The 21,893-nt window shown below is 34.9% G+C and overlaps 1 protein-coding gene across 3 annotated transcripts in view; it reads left to right on the forward strand.

Moving 5' to 3' along the window:
* Positions 1-21,893, forward strand: part of MSRB3 (methionine sulfoxide reductase B3) — a 178,485-nt gene that overhangs the window by 49,378 nt on the left and 107,214 nt on the right. For all 3 annotated transcript variants that reach the window (XM_003926531.3, XM_003926530.3, XM_074402849.1), the window contains 2 exons: positions 1,165-1,273; positions 2,872-2,949. In XM_003926531.3, coding sequence (XP_003926580.2) covers positions 1,165-1,273; positions 2,872-2,949 — 187 coding nt within the window. The remainder of the gene's footprint in view (positions 1-1,164; positions 1,274-2,871; positions 2,950-21,893) is intronic.

The raw sequence follows: 21,893 nt of genomic DNA on the forward strand, positions 1-21,893 counted from the left end.
GCATTTCCACTCCTAAATCGTATTTCTTCATGTTTCAAAAGGAGTTGTTTAATATTTAGGAAACTAAGCAAGCTTTCTTCCAGTAACTTCAAAACATGCCAAGAACTCTTTACATTTAGGACCATCTGCAGGCTTCTTTCCCACTGTGATGGATGGCAAAGAAAAGCAATTTTACTGCAGTGAGTAATGGCTGCCCTGTCCTGGAGTTATATTTCTTTTCAGTCATTTGCTCAGGTAAAATAAAATACTGCATATAAACAGGTGTTGTCTGAACATTTTACTGCAGGCTGTATAGGTTGAAATAAAAGCTGCCATTGTTATTAGAATCACATTAGAATTATTTCACTATTCAAATACACTTAATCAGTGAAGTCTTCCTAAATATACTTTGCAAAAAGAAAATGTAGCTTTCTAAAAATCATATTCACGTTTTCTTTTTTCTTTGTCTTTCTCCCTTTCTATTTTTATCACTTTCTTTGAAACTTCTTGAATCTACATTAGTGAAAGTGCCTTCTCCTGTAGTTTGTTCAAAGCTTCTTGCTGCCCATTTCACATGGTAAGATACAGTCTTTAAAGAGAGAGTTATGTATACAGAATCTAGTGAAGTTTCTGATGGAATCATGGAGAACAGCAATTCCTGGTCATAGAAAAATATATTTTTAGGGTTCAAAACATAGGATGGTAGTTAAATCATCCAGAATGGAAATTGAATTTGAATGGTTTTAGGCTATTCTACTAAGTTGCAAAATTATTGCAGACTTATGGTTTAACTTAATATGCCCACCATTTTATATATACAGTGTAAATGCTTGTAAATAGACTTATATTTTTGAAACTATTTGAAAAAAAAAAGGTTTTCAAGATACTGAGAGATATAAAGGACGTATTTTGTGAATGATCAGTGAGTTTTTAGTATCACATGCTAGAGACTTTGGCAATAGCGTATTGTCACTGCTCCAGTGGAATCATCTGAATTTTAAGAAACATTCTTTTTAAACTTAGAGAAATAATGAACTGCAGTTCAGGTAAGCATTTCTAGTGCGTTGGAGACTGGTCTGGTCATTGACAAGTGACTGCAGAAGCTGTGCTGTGGCGGCCAGCCAAAGCAATTATTTAGGATTCAAGCTAAAAAGCCTTCTTCTCCCATATCCTCTCTCTTTTCAGGGTCATGTAGGGATAAAAAGAACTGTAAGGTGGTCTTTTCCCAGCAGGAACTGAGGAAGCGGCTAACACCCCTGCAGTACCATGTCACTCAGGAGAAAGGGACCGAAAGGTAAGGTGAGCTTTAATAAAAAGTCATTAAGTAAGAGGTAGATTTCTTCTCCTCCTGCCCCCTGCAATCCTCTTCCTTGCCAATTAATTTAGAGAATTTTATACTTACTTGCTAAAGTCTACAAATTAGTAAAGGTTGAAACGGTATTGTTTAGGTTAAGACTGAGTTTTACTTGTTTTTTTTCTCCCTTTAATGAACACTCTATATCTGATGTAAAGTCACAAAGCTTTTGTTAAGGGCCTGTTTTTAGTTTACTACAAAATGTGTGGAAGTAATAGCGATTTAGGTACATTTTTTGGGAAGACATCACAGTAAGCAAAACCATGAGGGACTTGGCACTATGCCAGGATGCTGAAATTTTGAAGGTGGCCATTGTAAGTATAGACGTTTTGGCTGCAAAAAGAAGGTAGCATAATTTAGTTCTTTTCTACCCCACTCCAATTTCTTTTTGAAGCACATGTGGAGAAAGTATTTATTGGCTCATTTGTGGTTGGAATGTCAAAAATTTTCAATAACTGCCCTCACATGGCTTTGGTCTTTGGAAGTTCGCCCTAAGTCCTGAAAAAAAGTTTGTTCACTTCCAAGACTGTTTTTAGTGAATAAAGCCTCTCTCAGCTGATTTCAGCTCAAAGGTAACTTGCCAAGGTCCAATGACTTTGTTGTCTAATTTAGACCATGGAGCTTGGCGTAAGACCGTAGCTTACTTCTGATCCAAATTTATTAATGATGTAACTTCTTGTTTTCATTCATGAACTGAAAGAGCTCTCTGCTACACATGGGATCCCTGTTAATAGGCAACACTCTCTTCCTGTCACAGTATCTGCTGTTTACTGAATTTACCAAATGCTGAATCTCTGACGAAGTCCATCCTTAGCATACAATGAGCTAGCAGTGGACTTCAGTCTCAGCTTGTGAGGATTCTATTCGTTCTGTTGTGTACATGACTAGCAAAATGATTTAATGCACACAAACAACCAGAGATTAGGTCATTCTTAAAAATTCTGTTTATAAAAAAATTGGACCTCATAAAGAGGGTGAAAGGATAATAAAAACAAGCTGCAGAGCACATAGACTTTTTGTTGGGCTAGCACAGCTGATTTGTATTAGCTGAATGACCTCCTAGCCTTTAAGATTGTTAACTTAGAAAAATATTCCCTTAAAGCTGCAATATTCCTTTTCAAACCAAAAAATAAGACTCTTTCCACTTGAAGTCTTGGACCTGTCTGCATTTTCTGATGTATACTCTTGCACACTGTAAAGTAGCAAAATCTTATGTAATGGTCTTTCTGTGAATCTAAACTACAGGCTTTCTTTTTAAAAATAGAAAAAAAGTCTTTTTCTAAGCATTGCATAACTAGATGGCTTGATATATATATTTTTATGTAAACTGCACTAGTTTGTAGTGGTTATATGTACATTTTATTATATAGATTTGAAATATATTAGTAAAGTTCAGATTTCCATATGTTTGGTTTGTTCTCATTTTAGGACAAAAAGCCCTTGAAACATTTATTAGAGAAATATATTTTAAGCAAATACATTCTGTAAGAAATAGTGCTAATTTTTATGTTTTAAATGATCTGTTTATTATTTATCAGTGCCTTCGAAGGAGAATACACACATCACAAAGATCCTGGAATATATAAATGTGTTGTTTGTGGAACTCCATTGTTTAAGTAAGTATGTTGAAAACTTGTAGGTATGGCTATATCACAGATGGCAACAAACTAGTTATTGCTCGTTCATCTTACATTGCTGAATTTTCTTCTGTTTGTTTTCTATTTCCATTTGCCCCCCACAAAACAAAAGTTATTATTGATTGCATGATAAATTACCAGTGTGACAGACTGGCTGATTTTACACTACTTGGATCTTTAAAATACCCAATATTAACTTGTTCATATCAATAACCATGGTGCTTAGCAGAGCTATGAAAGAGATTTTGGCAAGCACAGAAATGTTTATGCAGTTACTGATTTTTTAAATCTTCAAATGATGGCCTTAAATATTTATTCGAACATAATGAAAAGTTCTTCATGTATATCCTTCACATTGAATCATTTCAACCAAGTAGATAATACTTTTGCAATGAAGGGAAGTACCTGTATTGAATGTAATATGGGAACGTACCTTTACCTAGGTAAGCAAAATGTAATATGAGGTTAAAAGTTTTTGCATAGATTCAGAATCTTTATTTTAAAGATTCTAACAGTTTGCCATAAAGTAGGCAGCATATTGGACTTTCTGACTGAAATGGTTTATTCAGATAGTGTACTCTGGAGATTATGGATCTTATTCAAGAAAGGAAAATCTTTACCAGAGATTTATTTATCTAAGTGGAGAAAATTCCACAAGTCCTATACTTCCCATGGGTTGCTGATTTGGGGGAATAAGAAGGCAGGGACCTTTATTGGGAGTACATGTCATTGGCTGGGTGTGGTGGCCCAGGACTGTAATCCCAGCACTTTAGGAGGCCAAGGTGGGTACATCACTTGAGGTCAGGAGTTCAAGATTAGCCTGGCCAACATAGTGAAACCCCTTTCTCTACTAAAAATACAAAAATTAGCCAGATGTGGTGTGCACCTGTAGTCCCAGCTACTCGGGAGGCTAAGGCATGAGAATCACTTGAACCTGGGAGGTGGAGGTTGCAGTGAGCCAAGACCACGCCATTGCACTCAAGCCTGGGTGACAGAGTAAGATTCTGTCTCAAAAAAAAAAAAAAAAAAAAAAAGGAAATGCCATTTATTTAAAACAGAATTACAGAGTTTCTTAGGGGAAATAAATAAGGATCTGATACTTGTAGTTAAAACACACTTAATATCTCTCCATAAATGTTCTTCTCTTAAAACACCAGCATTTACCGATTTTCTAGAAATAACAGGAAACAGTAGATTCCTTGAAGTTAAAAAAAAAAGATTTAAAACTTTTCTTACATTGCGCAAACATTATTGAAGATTAGCATGAGTTGAGAATCTGTTCTGAATTCTTATGTATTCCTCCTGTTAAAAAACCGACCCTTCAAATTGTCACCCTTTTCCTCTCAGAAAACACACTCCTTATATAATATTTCAACACCTTTAGCTTATGCCATAATGGTAATGGCGTAAGCTAAAATAGTTATGATGTAACACTTAAGATAAAGTTGCTGAGCCATGTTAAACTTGTTAATATCCCAAATGGTAGAAATTGGCTGCATCCCCTTTACTTTTTGCTTCAGCTTCTCCATCTCCTTTTCTATCATGTGATTCACTGAAGAATGGGATCTAAGGAAAACTTACTGTTTTAAATAAGAAACAGAACCACTGTAAATGAAGGATTTAACCCATGTGAAATTTTTGAGTCACAAATCCTAAAAGCAAGACCCTTATCCAAACATAGGTGCTAGTGGGAGTCAGGTTTCACATTTGATGTGATATTGCCTCTATTTTGTCTACTTCTGTACTTACAAGGAGAGCTTTGATTTTCCCCATTTATAAGAAATGTGGTTTAATACTTTTATTCTACTTTTTTTTCTTTTTTTAATTGTTTGCTTTTTTTTTTACTTGTTTTCTTGTCTATTTTGGGGAAAAATTCCTTGCTGTATCCTTCACTAGTGAATGTAGTAGAGTAGCTCATTGGTCTAGTGCCAATTTCTGTATGTGCATTTTCCTGAAACTAATATGTCTGAGAGTCTGTGGTTGGCTGCATCTTCCTCCCCATCTCCTCTATCATGACCGCCCTTCTTCCACTTCAGAAAAGATGACATAGCTTTCACCTAGCCCAAATCTTACCATGTATGGCCCTGGGGTACAATTTCCAGGGCATCAAACAAAATGAAAGTTTGTGAATGCATTACTTTAGAGAGACTCATTGAAAGCAAGGTAAAAATGCGTTGGTAAAAAACAGTGAAATAGTATTTCACTTTGGCAAGGCTCCTGGCACAGCACAGTCCACCTCCCTGCCTGTCTGCTTGTCTGTCTCTCTACCTGCTGTCTGTCCATTTATTTTTTACTAGCCTACTTAAGTGAGAGGGTTGCCATGAGAATGTGCATTCACATCTTTATTCAAATGTAAAAAAATGAAATAAATGGAAGTTTTTTTCAGACACAGAATACATCTGATTTGGTTGATTAATTTGACAGTGAGGACTGGCTTTGTAAATTATATGGTGGACTTATTCATCTGCTAAGTGATCTAAATATGTAGCTCTAAGGTTTTAACAAATACACATTTTAAGTATGTATAAAATACACAAAGCACCAGAAAATTAATCTTTTGCAATTAAAAAAAATCCTGGTAAGAAGTTTTAACTTAATTTAAAATGTATGAGGGAGCATGTGTCAGCACCCAGTCACGACACAGAATATACAGTATTTTGAATGGTAAAGTTTAATTTACAGAATTATGAACTGTAAGAGAAGATTGTGGTAACAAGGGTTTGGGTGGTAAGAAATGAAGAGAAATTCTAAGGAATACAGGAATCGCAGATATAAGAAAAATCATGATTCCTGGGACTGAGATAGACAGCCCAAGGATCCCCTGCATCCCTATGCACACACAGGGCTGAGGGCTAGACCTTGTTGGAGAGGGCATGGCTGTAGCCACTAAACAGCAGAGAAGTTGGTACAGTGTCATGATGGTGCAACTTCCTGGAGGTTTTCTGAAATCTGAAATTTGTTGGAAATTTCCCTTTGGGATGCTGTGGAAAGCTGTTTGCAGGGCATCTCAGTGGAGGTACTTCACTACCAAACCATCTGAGTGGAGTGCCAGGGGAAGCTGCTGGCTGCTGGGTGCTGTTTATCGCTGTGCACAGAGAGCAGCACCTGACACTGAGGAAGCCATACATGTAGCCAGGAAGCAGACTATGCTTCCTAAGCTGGATGCAGAAGGAGCTATGTGCGCTGCAGGAGTTGGGTGCTGGAAGAGCTGCATACACGGGAGTAGATGGGTGCAGGAGAATCCAGTTACGTAACAGGAGCCTGGCACTAGAGAAGCTGCACACACTGCAAAAGGCTGGAGTGGAGAAACTGCATGGGCTGTGGGATCTGGATGTGAAAGATGCTGCAAGCGCTGGAGGAGCTTATTAAGCAAGCATTCTGAAACCAGAAAGGAAAGACCTTTTCCTTCTGCGTTCTGTCTCCTGTGCCCTCAGCTGGCAAAGATAAACATCATGCTGGCTGATAAAGAAAAAATCTTTAAAGGGCCCAGCCCCATTTTAGCAGAGCAGGCAAAGAAGATGGATTTAGAGGTGAGAGGCTCTAACTTTATTTTATAACTGGCACAAAGTCTATTTTTTTGATATCAAAATTATTTTAGGGGTTCAAGAGCAAAAGTTTCAAAACCACTCACTAGTCTAGTAAAGTAATGTTGTCATTTTCAGGGGCCCTGTAGATAATTGGTTTTATGCTTTGAACACAAAATGCAGGAAACAATTTGTGTGTGTGTGTGTGTGTGTGTGTGTGTGTGTGTGTGTGTAAAGTATGTGGAGTTTCTGTTTGTTAGAAAGGCGTGAGTGTAGAAAACTAGACAGAAGAGATTAACTAGAGGAACAGCATGAGAAATAATAGTGGATGAGAAATAATAGTGGGAGGGAAATAGATAAGGCAGAAGAAATAAGAAGAGTGCTGAAGTTAAAGTGTCTAATCATTATGAAAAGTTCATTTCCCCAACTGCTATTTCTGCTATCTTATTCACACTTAAAATAAATGTGTGTGTGTGTGCACACAGAAGCATAATCCTCATCATTTACTTGACTGCTGTGTGTATTTTACTTCCTTACAAAAAAGGCTATTCAATTATTCTCATTTCATTTTCAAACTTGTACTTTTCTAAATTACATTCCCTCTCTGAACAATATACTGCTTTCTTACTGCTTACTAAGTACAAGAACCTCATTCACAGCCTTCTTATAAACCAAATGTATAATTTATTCCATGGTTCACATTTTCTTCACATTCACAAATTTTACCAAGCTAGTTTATTTCACATATAGTACTACAGACTTTCAGTTAGTAAATTAACTGACCGAAGTTAGAGTGTTTTCTCCTCTGGTTATTTGAACTTTTAAAATTTCATAAAGTGGATTTATTGCACATCAGATAAACCAAAGAAGGCACTGGCAAAATAGTTTAATTTAGAAAGTATTTTTGACCATTTATATTTTGCTTTGGTTGACACTTTTCTAGGTTTTGTGGAATAAATAAAATAAATTTATGAAATTTTTTTTTTCCTCAAGGTACTTACGTTTTTGGCATCGTAAGAAAAACACAACAAACCACTAAAAAATATGACAAAATAGTGCTAGTGTCTCTCTGAATGTCCTGTTTGAAATGCTTTTATGTGTAATAGGAAAGAATATGACTACATCAAAGTCAGGTAAGATTTCATGAGGAGATGAGAATACACTTTACCAAGCAGACAGAAGGGTTCAGTTTTTTCCAGGGGGAGGATGCCCAGTAGAGAATGCCATATGAGAAGAGGAATCAGAGATAGGATAACAAGTGGATTTTTCAAGGATATGGAACACTAGTCCAAAAGGAGTGGGTAGGTGGGTTATGTTGGGAGTAATAGGAGACGTGGCTGGGGAGTTATGGAGGACCAATTAAGGAAGTCCTTGGATGCCACAGAAGGCATCGAAATTCCTACTAGAAATCTTTGAAGTCTTGGAATCTTTTCCTCCATAAAGACCTATCTGATCCTTCTAGTGTGAACTTGGGTGTCCCTCATCTCTGCTCCATAGCACTTTGTATGTACTTCCATCATCGCAATTTCTACTTTGTTTTATAATTATCTGCGTATGTGCTTTTCTGCCTTCTAGGAGTGAATATCACAATGGCAAGGCTATACCTTAGTCATATTTATATCTACAGTCCCTGGCACATAATAATCACTAAATACTTAGTTGTTGATCACATGCATATCTGAACTTTGTTTAGATAGACAGTGAAGAAATTTTGAATGTTGTAATAGTATGATGAAAATGAGATGTAAGTCATAAGAGTGCACAAGATAGATTCTGGGAGTGAAAAAAGAAGGAAATTAACAGCCTCAGTAGGAACTTTTTTCTCCTTGTTAGCTAATAAACCTCAACACTATGCATGTGCAATCAGCTTCTGATAATTTTGTTTGAGACTTTGAAGAACCACATAGAACATTTTAATATTCTGTATATACTTATTCAGCAGGCCTTGCACTGAATAGCTCATTTTCTATAGATTCACTAATGATAATGATAAAAATGCTAAAACAATGGTTAACACACATTACTTACCATATGCCACAGGGTTCTTAGTACTTCGTATATATGAACTCATTTAATCTTCATAACAACACATTTTACAGATGAGGAAACTGAGAGAGGATAAGTAACTTGTGAAGATCACACAGCCAGTATACAAATGGATTTAGAGTAGTAGCACTCAAACATTTAAAAAAGAAGAAAGTTAAAGAATTATAGTAGAATGAAATTTTAATATTTTATTTTAGTCACTGGTTATTTTGCTTAGCATCATTAAAACAAATGAGACATACACAAACGCGCGCACACACACACACACACACACCCCTCAATTGTTTGAAAAATCTGTTTGTCATAGTACTTAAGTACTTACGTTGAAAATTGAAAACTGTCTCAATGTGGAAGGGCTAGCCCAAAAGTAATGAGATCCATCATGGCAGGTCATCAAGGACTCAGTTTCAGGCTGGCTATTATCTATCCTTAGGGAAGTCCCTTGGAATCCTGACAGGAAAATGGAGCCAATGTTCAGGAAGTCATCAGGCCATTCAACATCTGGGAGCTAGGGCAGCAGCTGGATTTATGGGCAGGATTTTAGTAATTGAAACTGGGAGGTCATTTTATTTTCACTTATTGATTCCCTGTCACATTTTCTCAAATAGCTGTGTTCCAAATTTTCACTAATCTTTTTCTTAAAAAATTCTCTCCCTACGTTTTTTGAGAAGATTGACGCCAACTGACATGAACTATTTTTTTTAATTGCATTTTAGGTTTTGGGGTACATGTGAAGAACATGCAAGATTGTTGCATAAGTACACACATGGCAGTGTGGTTTGCTGCCTTCCTTCCCCTCACCTGTATATGTCATTTCTCGCCATGAACTATCTTAAATGTGTATCCTACTATCTGGAAATTTCTGTGTCTTCATCTTCATCGATCAGAACAGGCTCTGGCTAATAGCAGCTAGTGGTGCCTGCTGAATATCAGGCCAGATGTTTGATCTCAGATTCATCACCTGTAAAATGGGGTAAATAACGCCAAACAGGTGTAAAAACTAAATGCAGAAAAATGCCTCGTATATGCCAGGTATTTAACAAATGTTAAATACAATTGTCCTGACCAAATTTTGAGAACATATCATACTATCATAGCAGCTTAAAAAAAATCCTTACAATGCGAGAAAGTACAGGCTTTATTAGACAGAGTCTGTCTGTTAACAGTGGATATTAGTGTGATGAGTCACAGCTCCAGCTGTGTTGCTGTATTTCAAATGGAACTCTGCCGCAAGACTGTTCACACATGCTACATTTCACATGAGCCTCCTCTGCAACTTTATTCTAGGCTACCAGAAAATTTAAGCCATTTTTCAGCTTTTTAAGAACATAAGCTCTTTCACTGAGGAAATTCCAGTCCAGTGCCACACACAATTCACTCAACTGTGCTATTCCATGCGTGCTATTCCATTCACCACTAAAGAAGACTTTCAACATGAACTTTTCCCTCTGTGATGCAATTGTGTGTGTGTGTGTGTGTGTGTGGTGCAGGAGGATGTAAGAGGAGAGTGAGAAGGTAGAGTTTTCCCATTTTCTGCTCTACGCAAATACTGTCTCTTCAACCTTTTTAAAACTCTCTTTGGGATATTTACCGACCATTTCAGTCACTGTGGAATTCTGTTAGTGAGAGTAAAATGAATTTAACTTAAGCTTTCTTTTTATGGAACTCTAGCTGGAAATTGCTCATAATTCCAGAAAATGTTTCTAAACCTCTAACAAACTACATTCAACTTGAATTTTAAAAGATTTGAATTGCCTCTCACCTTATTCAAAATCCTTTAACAAAGAAAACTTTCCAGCATAAAGAAACTGTTATGAAATAAACTAGAGTTCTGAGTGGCAGCTTACTTAAAGTTGTGTTATGGCTGAGTAAGTCATATATTATTTTATAGAGAATATAAAATTGACTTATCTCATAAATTGTGCAAATTTTCTCTCAGCCCACTGACCCTTCCTGTCTTGTCCCCACATATGATGATTTATAGGAAAAGTATTTGTAATAGAGACAGTTACTTTTCTATCTTCAACTCAACTGAAAGCCCAGAGAAAGACCACATCTGGATTGGAAGAAAAGGACTTGCTTGAGCCAGGGAACAAAAATATGGCTAAAGTGTGATTTTAGAAGAAAGAAAAGAACATTAAAAGCATGGCATGAAAAAAAGGAAAGAACAACTCCATTTGAAAAGCTAGAAAACTGTAGCAAGGCATGATTCAAAGTAAAACAATATGCAAAGGTAATTATAACTGTATTTTTCTTTTTTAATGGTTATATACACACATGGAAAAGAACTGAAGCAATACCTACATATAAAATACCTAGGTGCCTGAAGGTGTGTGGGGGAGTGTGTGTGTGTGTGTGTGTGTGTGTGTGTGCATTATTTGGGGAAAGGAACATGAGGAAAGAATAATCTTGCCTTGCCTCATATTACCTAAATCACATTCTCAGTTCTTTAGTTAATTTTCCAAATGCATCACATTTTTCTCAGTGAATTAGAATGGATAGTTAGAATAAACCAGGAAACATAGTAGGCAAAACTTTTAACTGTAATTCATGTACATTTATCTTGTTTGAATAAACATGAATCAGGAAATTAATTAATATTATTCTAGTTCAAAAACTTTAAATTACTTAAAGGCAGTTTATAAAAAATAATGTACAAGTTTTAGCAAGTACTTCTGAGGTAATTCACAAAGCTTATCTTTTTGTAAATGAATAATTCTTTTATTGAAAAGTGGTTATTGAGAATTGCACAAATTTTAATTAGATCAATGGCTTCCATGTATTTTACATGTGGATAAAGGACCCATCACATAACACTGTCAAACAAAATGCAGAAGCCATCCAACTCACCAATTGGAAACATGCTGTCTTAAAAGTTTCAGCATAGGCTGGGCACAGTGGCACTTGCTTGCAATCCCAGCACTTTGGGACACCGAGGCAGGTGGATCATGAGGTTCAGAGATTGAGACCATCCTGGCCAACATGGTGAAACCCTGTCTCTACGAAAAATACAAAAATTAGCTGGGCATGGTGGTGTGCACCAGTAGTCCCAGCTACTCAGGAGGCTGAGGCAGGAGAATCGTTTGAACCCAGAGGCAGAGGTTGCAGTAAGATGAGGTCATGCCACTGCACTCCAGCCTGGTGACAGAGCAAAACTACATCTCAAAAAAAAAAAAAAAAAAAGTGTCAGCACAAATTTGTTGCATAACCATAGGCAGGTAATTTAAATATTCTATCTCATTTTTCTCAGCTGTTAAATAGTGAAAATAACATTAACTCTTTCTAACTTATAACCCTACCATATCAAATGAAAGAATCACAGAAACATGCTAGAAAATATATAAAGATGGAAGTACTAAGATTTGTGAAAACTGCCACTTTAAATTAAGTGTACACTGTAAGCTATAAACAGCATGCAAATCTGAAATTCTCAAAATGAATTCAGTATAATTGGCTTTTGATGTCAACATTTCGCATACTTTATAACATATTATTTGACACAGTGATCCATTTTATCCAAAATATTTTTGGTTTCTGTTGAATAATTTAAAAATGCTTTAGTGTGGATTCTAAATTCTCCAAATTGTATGACTTAGATTAGTAACAGAGTTTCAACAAATTTGTCATTTGCAAATCTCCCCTCCCCAACAAAACTGTAAACTTCTTGAGATAATAGGTTATGATGTAGGTTTTTTGTAGCCCCCACCTCTACTCCATTACAGGGGCATAGGATTTCGCAAATCGTAGGTGCTTATTTGTTAAATAAATACAGTTTAATCCTGATCAGAATAACAGCAGAATAAAATGATTCAAATTGACACTAAATGGTGGAAATGTAAATAGATAATTGATAATGGATTCTCATAATTATTAATTCCCTACCATGTTTTCTGAAGTATTTTTTTTGTAAACTACTCCTGGAACTGTGGATGCTTATTTCAACAATAGCATTGCTTGCAACTGTAAAGTTTTACCTCTCTCACCAAAGAGAGCAGTGACAATGTCTATGGCTAGGACCTTTAACAACAAAATAGTAAATACAGCAAAAAGTCACAAAAAATAGGATCAACCACCCAAAACTACATTAAAAGAAAAATTCATAGTCAAGCCTTTTTATTATCAAATAAAAGATTAAAAATAATAAAACTAAATCTTTATCTTAAAATACTAGAAAAATAAAAACAAAAAACAATAAAAGAAAATGGTATAAAATGTCCACCTTTTTCCTCCAGGCATTTGCCAATGATAAGTATGAGAAGAGAGGTAAAGATTCCAGGCCGGGCATGGTGGCTCATGCCTCTAATCCTAACACTTTGGGAGGCTGAGGCGGGCAGATAACGAGGTCAAGAGACAGAGACCAGCCTGGGCAACACAGTGAAACCCCATCTCTACTAAAATACAAAAGAAATTAGCCAGGAGTGGTGATATATGCCTGTAGTCCCACATACTCCGGAGGCTGAGGCAGGAGAATTGCTTGAACCAGGGAGGCAGAGGTTGCAGTAAGCTGAGATCATGCCACTGTACTATATCCTTGGCGACAGAGTGAGACTTTGTCTTAAAAAAAAAAAAAGATTCTAGACATTCCAGACAGAGACATACTCCTGAGAAGCAGAGATACTAATGGACAGTTGTTTCTCAACCTCAGCACTATTTACATTTTGTGATGGACACTTCTTTGTTGCGGGGAGCTCCCCTATATATGGTAGGATGTTTAGTAACATCTCTGATCTCCCACTAGATGCCAGTAGTATTGTCTCCACTTCTTCCACAGTTGTCAAGAACAAAAATTCCTCTAGACATTCTCAAATATTCCCTGGGGCAAAATTGTCTCTTGTTGAGAACAACTGATCTAGACTACCAATAGAATGGTAAATCTAGCTCTACCTCAACAAATAATAAATCAAATGCTGACTTTTAGTGTTTTCTGATTTCTGTGGTACAAATACTTCCACTGTGGGCTATTTCAAGTAAAAATATGACATCACTAAATGTGGGGTTGGGAAGAGATATTTGGTAATGCCATTACATAATATTTCTGTAATATAGACATGATAATTATAAATAATTTAGTTAAATGTAGTTAAATAATTGGGAAGTGATGAATTTTGAATATTTCCTTTGTTTTTAATATAATTCTTTTAATTATAAATTTACATAATTTATTTTTAATAATGGCTATGTTTAGCAACTAGCTTAACAGGTTCCTTAAATGTTAACGATAGGTTCTTCCAAGCTTCAGCACAGTACTGTAATAGGGGCAAACAAAAGGTAGACTTAACAAAAACTGCAGTTCAACCTCAAGTTAGCTCAGTTCCCAGATGAATTAAGGTGATCTTCTACCTCCCTTTCCCAGTCTAGCTGGCTATCAGAGGACAGGATGAACCCTCTATGGAAGAAGATTAAATTATCCAGAGTGCAATTTTTCATGCACAATACCTGGCAATCATAAAACATTACTAAGCATACCAAAGTACAAGATCAAGGGAAATAAATTGACAAAAGAAACAGGTCTATACATGACTCAGATACATAGATATTTAAGTTAGGCTTAAAAATAACTGTGATGAAAATATCCAAGAAAATAGATGAGAAGATAGAGAATTTCACAAGAAAGCTGGAATCTATTGTAAAGAATTAAGTATTTTTAGGGCTGAAAAATGCAATAACTGAAAGCATAAACACAAGAAAGTAGGACTGGTAGACAGCAACAGCAAAAAAAAAACCAGGTTAGTGGAAAATATTCAGTCTGAAGCTAGGAGAGCAAGAAAAAATATAGATAAGAAATATGTTTTCATTATAACATGTATATAATTAGAGCTGCAGAAAGGGAGGGAAAAGATGATGGGAAAGAAACAATATTTAAGAGATAATTGCCAAGAATTTTCTGAAACTGACAAACTGAGAAAAAACATCAAGCTACAGATTCAAAAAGTGCTTGAAATCTGAAACAGGATGAATGCCATATCTTGATATATCATATTCATATTATTACTACTGAAAATCAAAGGCAAGGAGAAAGTTTTAAAAACATCCAGATAAACATGAAAAAAATGTAGGACTGTTAAATAAATTCAAGAGGATGATCTCCAAAAAGACCAATAAATTTGAACATTTCAGTCAAGTGTAGTCAAGAAAGAAGGGAGGAAGAACATTACGTTTAAAACACTAGAAATGAGAATAGAATAAAACCAAAGATAAGAAAAAAATAATTTTAATGTAAGAGAATACTATGTATAACCCAATTCTAATAAATTTAAAATCTCAGGTCGATAATTTTCTAAGGATAAAATAAAATACAAAATTTGACTCAGGAAGAGTTACAAGAGCAGCAAACTCAGAAGAAATTGAGTTATCACAAAAATAAATTATTCCCATGCTATTATAAACTGTGTCAATTAATGAAAATAGATTAAGTCTTACAAAATTCTTGACAAATGTAAAGTACCCCTAAAACCAAGAGCTGATAAAAGGTATTCAACCAAAGAAAAACTATAGATTAATCTGATTTATGAAAATAAAATGCACTCACATTTTATTTCAGCACTGCTCACAACAGCCAAGATTCAGAAGCAACCTAAATGTCCCTCACAGTCAAATAAAGAAAATGTGATACATATGCACAGTGGAGAAGTAGTCAGCCATAAAAAATGAGATTCAGTTATTTGCAACAACATGGATGGAACTGGAGTTTATTATGTGAAGTTAAAGTAAGCCAGGCACAGAAAGACAAACATTGCACGTTCTCACTTACCTGTGGGTGCTAAAAATTGAAACAGTTGAACTAATGGAGATGGAGAGTAGAAGGATTATTAACAGAGGCTGGAACAGTTGGGGGGAAGGTAAGGATGATTAATGTGTAGAAAAAATATTGGCAAAGAACAAAAAAGTAGAATCACTAAATAAGACCTACTATTTGCTAGCACAGCAGGGAGACTGTAGTAAGAAATAATGTTACATTAAAAAAAAAAAAAACTAAAAGAGTATAATTGGATTGCTTGAAACAAAGGATAAATGCTTGCGGTAATTACCCTGGTGTAGTAATTACACATTGCATGCTGATATCAAAATATCTTAGGTAACCCATAAGTATATACCTACTATATATCCACAAAAATTAAAAGTAGAAAAGAAAATAGATGCAAGAATCTTAACTAAAATATTAATAAATGGAATATAGCAATATGTTGAATAAGTAACATGTCATGACAAGGTAAGGTTTATTTCAGGGATGTACAAATGGTTCAGTACTGGGACATCTTAGGAAAAATGTAATCATTTTAATATGTACTCAGAAGAGATTTTATACACATTCAAAATGTATTCTTTAATTTAAAGAACTCTTGGTATGAGTCAGTACTGTGTTTCATGAAATCTAAGAAGCAGTTTGTAAAGGTATAGAAAAAAAAAAGTGTTTTTTCTTATTCTCTCTGACCACTCAACACTACAACAATACAAGTCCTATATAAATGGGAACTTGTATAACATTGGGGTGGTGTAGGCCTTTCTAAACAAAATTCCCAAAGCAGAAATCAAAAGGCAGAAGACATTGGATTGGACTACTAAATATTTTACATTTCGATAGCTCAAAAACATGATAGAGTATATTGTAAAACAACAACAACAACAACAACAACAACAGTGGCAAGCAAGCAAACTGAGAAAAATATATGCAACCCATTTGATGGACAAAAGATTAATTTTAAAATCAGTTGAGAAAGACAAACATCAGAAAAATGGGCAGAAGATATAAACAGATACTTTTCAGAATAGGAAATACATATGATCCACAAACGTAGGAAAAAATATTTTACCTATTAATAATAAAAAATGAACTAAAAGGATGGATAATTTTTTACCTACCAAATTAGTGAAGATTTCCAATACCATCAAATTAAGTATTGATCAGAGTACAGGAAATTAGCACTTTCAAATACTGCAGGGTAGAGTGTGAATTGGTAGTACCTTTCTGGATAGCAGTTTAATAAGTTATTTAAAGGTCCTAGAATTCTGCATGCCATAGGTCTAGCAATTACACTTCTAGGAACTTATTCCAAAAATCATTTTTATGCATAAAGACATAGCTATAAGAATGTTCTTATTCTTCTTATGATAGCAAAAAAATAATTTCAATATCCAAAATAGGGGTCTATGTAAATGAGCTATACGGTGAAAATATATCTGACATTTCAGATAATAGTGCAAAAGAATGTTTAATTATCTGGAAATAAATTTAAAATACATTTATAAGTCTAAAAGGGTACTAACGTATCATCCCATATTTATAAAATATGCATACCTATACATATACGCATGGGAAATAGTTTAAAAGGTTTTGTACCAACTGTTAACAGTAGTTTATCTCTGGATGGTGCAATTAAAGATGTTTTTTAAAATCTATACTTTTAAGTTTTTCTAAAATTAGCATGTATTTTTAGGGTATCAGAAGAACACTAATATTATTTTAATATTACCTTTGCTCAATGTGTTACAAACACTGAACAATTTATTTTTAAAACTTACTTTAAGATAAATATACATCACCTCTCTATGACAAAAGTTATCTTTTCCCAATGATAATTCAGAGGAAAGAATTAGAATGTAATTCCACATTTAATGGCCAAAATCCATGTTGCCCACCTACTCAAATTTGTGGTAGATACTTTGCCCACTCCTGTGTCTTCTAAGTTGTTGCTGCTTCCTTTCTTTTTATCCCTAAGTGACTGATAATGGTGATAACATCTTAATGAAAGGTAGCCACTGGAAGCTTAAAATAGCTCAAACCTTCTGGTTTCAAATTCTCTCCTTCATCATGAGGGAGGAGAAGATGGATATCTTCCATATTCCTGTAGCACTTACACAGTCCTATTCCCAGAAATTTAGAGGCAATCGAGGAAGGGCAGGACACCAAAGTTAGAAGATTTGCATTTATTTTTAAACAGATTTATTTTATTAACCGTTTACCATGTTTGAATATTCTAAAATTGGGGATATTTTAAAGCCACCAAGATTATTGGTTGAGAACTTACCAGGCATTTTTGCTAAGCACTTTAAAGAAAATTGTCTTCTTTATTTTTTACAACTTAAATAGAAAATCAAAGCTCACAAAAGGTATGTAATATGTTCAAGGTAACACAGGTAGTAAGAGATGGAGCTAGGACACAGATTCTCATCAGTGTGGCTCCTAGGGCATCCTTTCCCAGCTCTGATATTATGTTATAATGCTTCCCTGTATTCTGGCAGATGCTTCTTTTTGCTGAGTAATTCACCATCTGGTAGCTATCACATTCTGGTGTTAATTGGTGCTAATTTTCTGATGATGGCAAATGGCTATATTTGGATTTTAAAGTGGAAAAAGCTATGATTAAGGTGTAATACATGTGAGGTTAAAGTTGTAATTTTCCCCACTTCCCTGTGTGACTTTGAATAAGCTACTTAACCTCTATGAGCCTTAATTTCCTCGTTTGTAACATGAGGATAATACCCTTGTCACAGGAACTTTTGAGAGGATTAAGTAAATAACGTCGAAATGTTTTGTAAGTGAAAAAAACACTGTAAATGTGGAGTATTGATACTAAACAGTATAAGGATTGGTATACATAGCAGTTTTCAAAACAAAGGTTCATCAGTGAAAGGGAGGCATGTGGCTTATTGGAATAGAGACAGGAGATCTATTAGATAAGTATTGCTCTAAAATTCTGGGAAGGTTTGTCTGTTTGCTGCATCATATTATGTAATTGATCATCTTCTGGGTCAGTTCTGGTTATTGCCAACTGATATTGATGATAACTAGTGATAATTTGCCACAGTGGGTGGGATGGGGAAGAGAGTGATCTTGCTTAGAGTAAAAAGAGATCTAGAGAAACTCAGGAGACAATAGATAATTGATAGTTGTAATATCTTACCAATTGGCCAGCCTATATCCAGAGCACTGTGTGGTTCAGTATGAGATCCTCACTTTAAAAGGTTTATAGACATAAAGTGGTAAATGTATTATTTTTTGCCCAGACTGGGTCTTTTTCTAGATTTTCACCTGTTTGGTGCTTAATTCAGTGCTTCCCACCAAGACAGCTTTGTAACAGTGATGCTTACAAAGTTTTCAATGTGGAAGTTTATACAGTGTGAAGGGACATTTTTTGACTTCCCCACTGGGCAAAAAGTTACATTCAGAGAAGAGAAACTGATGGTTAGGAGACTCAAACCCATGTCATTTTGAAAAGACAGTGGAGGAGAACTGAGAAGCCTTAGCTTAAAGGGAAAAGTTGTAGAGCTGGCAGGGTCTACTTCAGTAGTTTGCAAACTTTGCTGTCCGTTAGAAACATATATTCTAAGCCTCTCCTCAGAGTTCTGATTTAACAAAATTATAGTGCATTCCAGAATTTCTTTTAAAAAAAAAAGCTCTCCCATAATTCTTCTGGTTGGTTCCCATGAGTCTAGGTGAAGGTTAAGGAACCTCTGCCTTAGGGTGATGTCAGTAGTCATGCAACAAACACTACAAGCAATAGGCATGGAGAGCTGAAAAGATTTATCAGTTGTCTGAATATAAGGCTGGTAAAAAGCTATTCCTAAAGATTAATTTGATGTTTAAAACCTAGGTTGGAAAGAAAGATGATGAATTCAGTTTTGGAAGCCTGATAGATTTGAAATTTTAACATAAATTTTTAGGTATGTCAATCTTCCCCCAAAGTGTGTTCCACTGAATATTTGTTTTATCAGACCATTACATCTACATAACGCTAGTTCCAGGACATGTTAATATGTGTTCTCTGAAAAAAAAAAAAGAGTGCCATGAAATAGGAAAATAAAAGATGGCTTATTGGGAAACACCGAATTATAGCAAGTCAAATGGTTGCCTATCATAAAACTCACGGAGCCTACACTAATGTTCATTGTAGAGCTCCAGGGGTAAAATACATGTAGCACTTTCAAAATTTTTCACCACAGAAATTTGTTTTTAATTGAGGAAATGTTGTGAAGCTAATGTTCTTGATAACACTCGTAGGAAATGCTAAAGTAGATAAGGAAGATATTTAAGTTTATTACAAAGACCAAAGTTAGATGTATATGTTTTATGGAAAGGATGAATAAGGCAGTGAAATGCTGCAGAGACTCAGCACAATTAGAACCAGTTATTTGAGTTGGCAATATTAGAAAACAATTTTAGTAGAAGTAGTAGTGACAGTAAGGTTGTTAAGATGTTAGAATACAGTCTCATGTTTTCAAATTATGAGCTTAAACGGAGAAAATGTTAAAATATTTAAAATTGGAATTATCCTGGAAAATATGGTCATCATAGTTATGCTACTATAGTTAACGTAGGAGTGGTAGAGCTAACTCCTTATAATAGGAGGGAAAGTAGACTCAAGGAAAAATTTTAATTTTTTGGATAAACTTAAGAAAGGTGTAAAGAGAGATGCATTTAATGTGCCAGAAATGAAGGAAAGAGATAAAAGAACAGGTAGAATAAACTTTTTAAAAGATTAATTTTTCTCCTTCTGGGGGATAGGAAATTTTTTAGATGAGTAATTGTATTGGATTTTTTAGATTAGTAATTGTCCATCTATGAGATTCATTTTCAGTATTCCATTTTTTGGATTAGCTGGTTTCTTTGCTTGTGTGTTAGTGTCAAGTATGCTTGTGATAGAGTAAGAGTCCAATACATAGCCATTCTCGTTAATAATGCTGTTATTTTCTCTATTTGAACATGTTGTTGCTCCTTATCACCACCAGTGAGTAGACAAAGAGAGTCAATTGAGGTCAAAGCAGATAACTAATTCTATTTGGTTTATGAGTACTATATTTCATAATCGTAAGTTGGCTGGCCATGGTTCCTTCTGCTGTTTATATTTCATCTTTATTATCTTCCATTGTACTTGAAACAACCTACACTTTTTTTCATTCAGGTCTTGATTTGTTTTTCAGTGGTCATTCTAGTTGCAATTTTTATTTTGCTCTAAGGAAACTTGCTTTATGCTGCTGGAGATTTGCACATTTTAATTCTATGTACTCACTTAAGTATATAGTGTTAATGGCAGTCGCATGACTCATAGTCTGCATAAGCATAAATTAAATCCAGTACCTCTGTGGTATGCCCTCTTTGAGATTGCTCTGGAAGACCACCCAGAAGTCTAAATTTACACAGACTGCAAGGACCTATTGAACTTAAGAAAACCCAGCAGCACCGAATGACCAAATACACCTGCATCTTTCAGTATGAATGAACTATCCATTTGCTCTTGATTGAGGTTCAAACTGTTGATTTTAAACTATAAAGGGCTTTATAGGCTGAATTATGTCTACTTTAAACAAGACCTCTTCCTTCAAATAGAGTGCTTTGCACATAGTGAGCACTCCATAAATGCCCTTGACTCTGACTTAGTGAATGTTTAGACCTTCCAGTGAACTTCTTTTCATGGTTTCCAGATTTGAAGGAAGCATTTTTGATATTGAATCTTTGTCTTTCTTATTAGTTTTGCTTGGGGGCTTACTACAGTGTAATTTTACTGACCACATGAAATTTATCTTTTTAGTGATGAATCATTTTAGGTGGTCTGTTTTCTGGGCCTGAGCAATCAATGGAATCTGAGGTTTTATAATTTGCTTCATGTGTTCAGAGACAATAGCTGTAAAATAAAATAATAGTTTCAATAAGTTCACCAAGAAAGTGTCAAATGTATTATTTTTTGCCCTGGATCTTTTTCTGATGGATTTTTACTTGTTTGGTGCTTAGTTCAGTGCTCCTCACAAAGACAACTTTGTAACAGTGATGCTTAAAAACTTGTCAATGTGACAGTTTATACAATGTGGGACTTAAATTTTTTTTTTTCATAGATTATTAGGGAACAGGTAATATTTGGTTACATGTAAGTTCTTTAGTGGTGATTTGCAGGATTTTGGTGAGGAGACATTTTACTTCCTCATTAGGTAAAATGTTATTTTGGAAATTACTAATATAAACAAATTGGAGTAATTAGAAAGGTAGAATGCTTTATTTTAAATGAGAGAGGTTTTCTTAGCTTTAAAAAACATGTTGTGAAGCTAATGTTCCTGAAAACATACATAGGAAATGCTAAGGTAGACAAGGAAGATTAGTGGTTCTTAGGATTATCTGGGGAACTTAAAAGTATAGATTTCCAAACTCTTCAATCTATGCTTTTCAAGAGCTTAATATAATTCAAATAACCATACATGTTCCTGAATTATTGATTTGGGCCCAGGGAACAAGTGGTTTAGTACTGATTTTTCTGTCCCCAAGTTAGGTCAAGGTCCCCAAGTTCATTTTATATAATCTCTTTTCACGGCAGTTACATACTATGCTATTGTAAAGTAGGCTTTTAGTATTCTTACGATTTTTTT

The sequence above is a fragment of the Saimiri boliviensis genome, chromosome 7 (assembly GCF_048565385.1).
Source record: "Saimiri boliviensis isolate mSaiBol1 chromosome 7, mSaiBol1.pri, whole genome shotgun sequence".
In the NCBI taxonomy this organism is placed as follows: Eukaryota; Metazoa; Chordata; class Mammalia; order Primates; family Cebidae; genus Saimiri; species Saimiri boliviensis.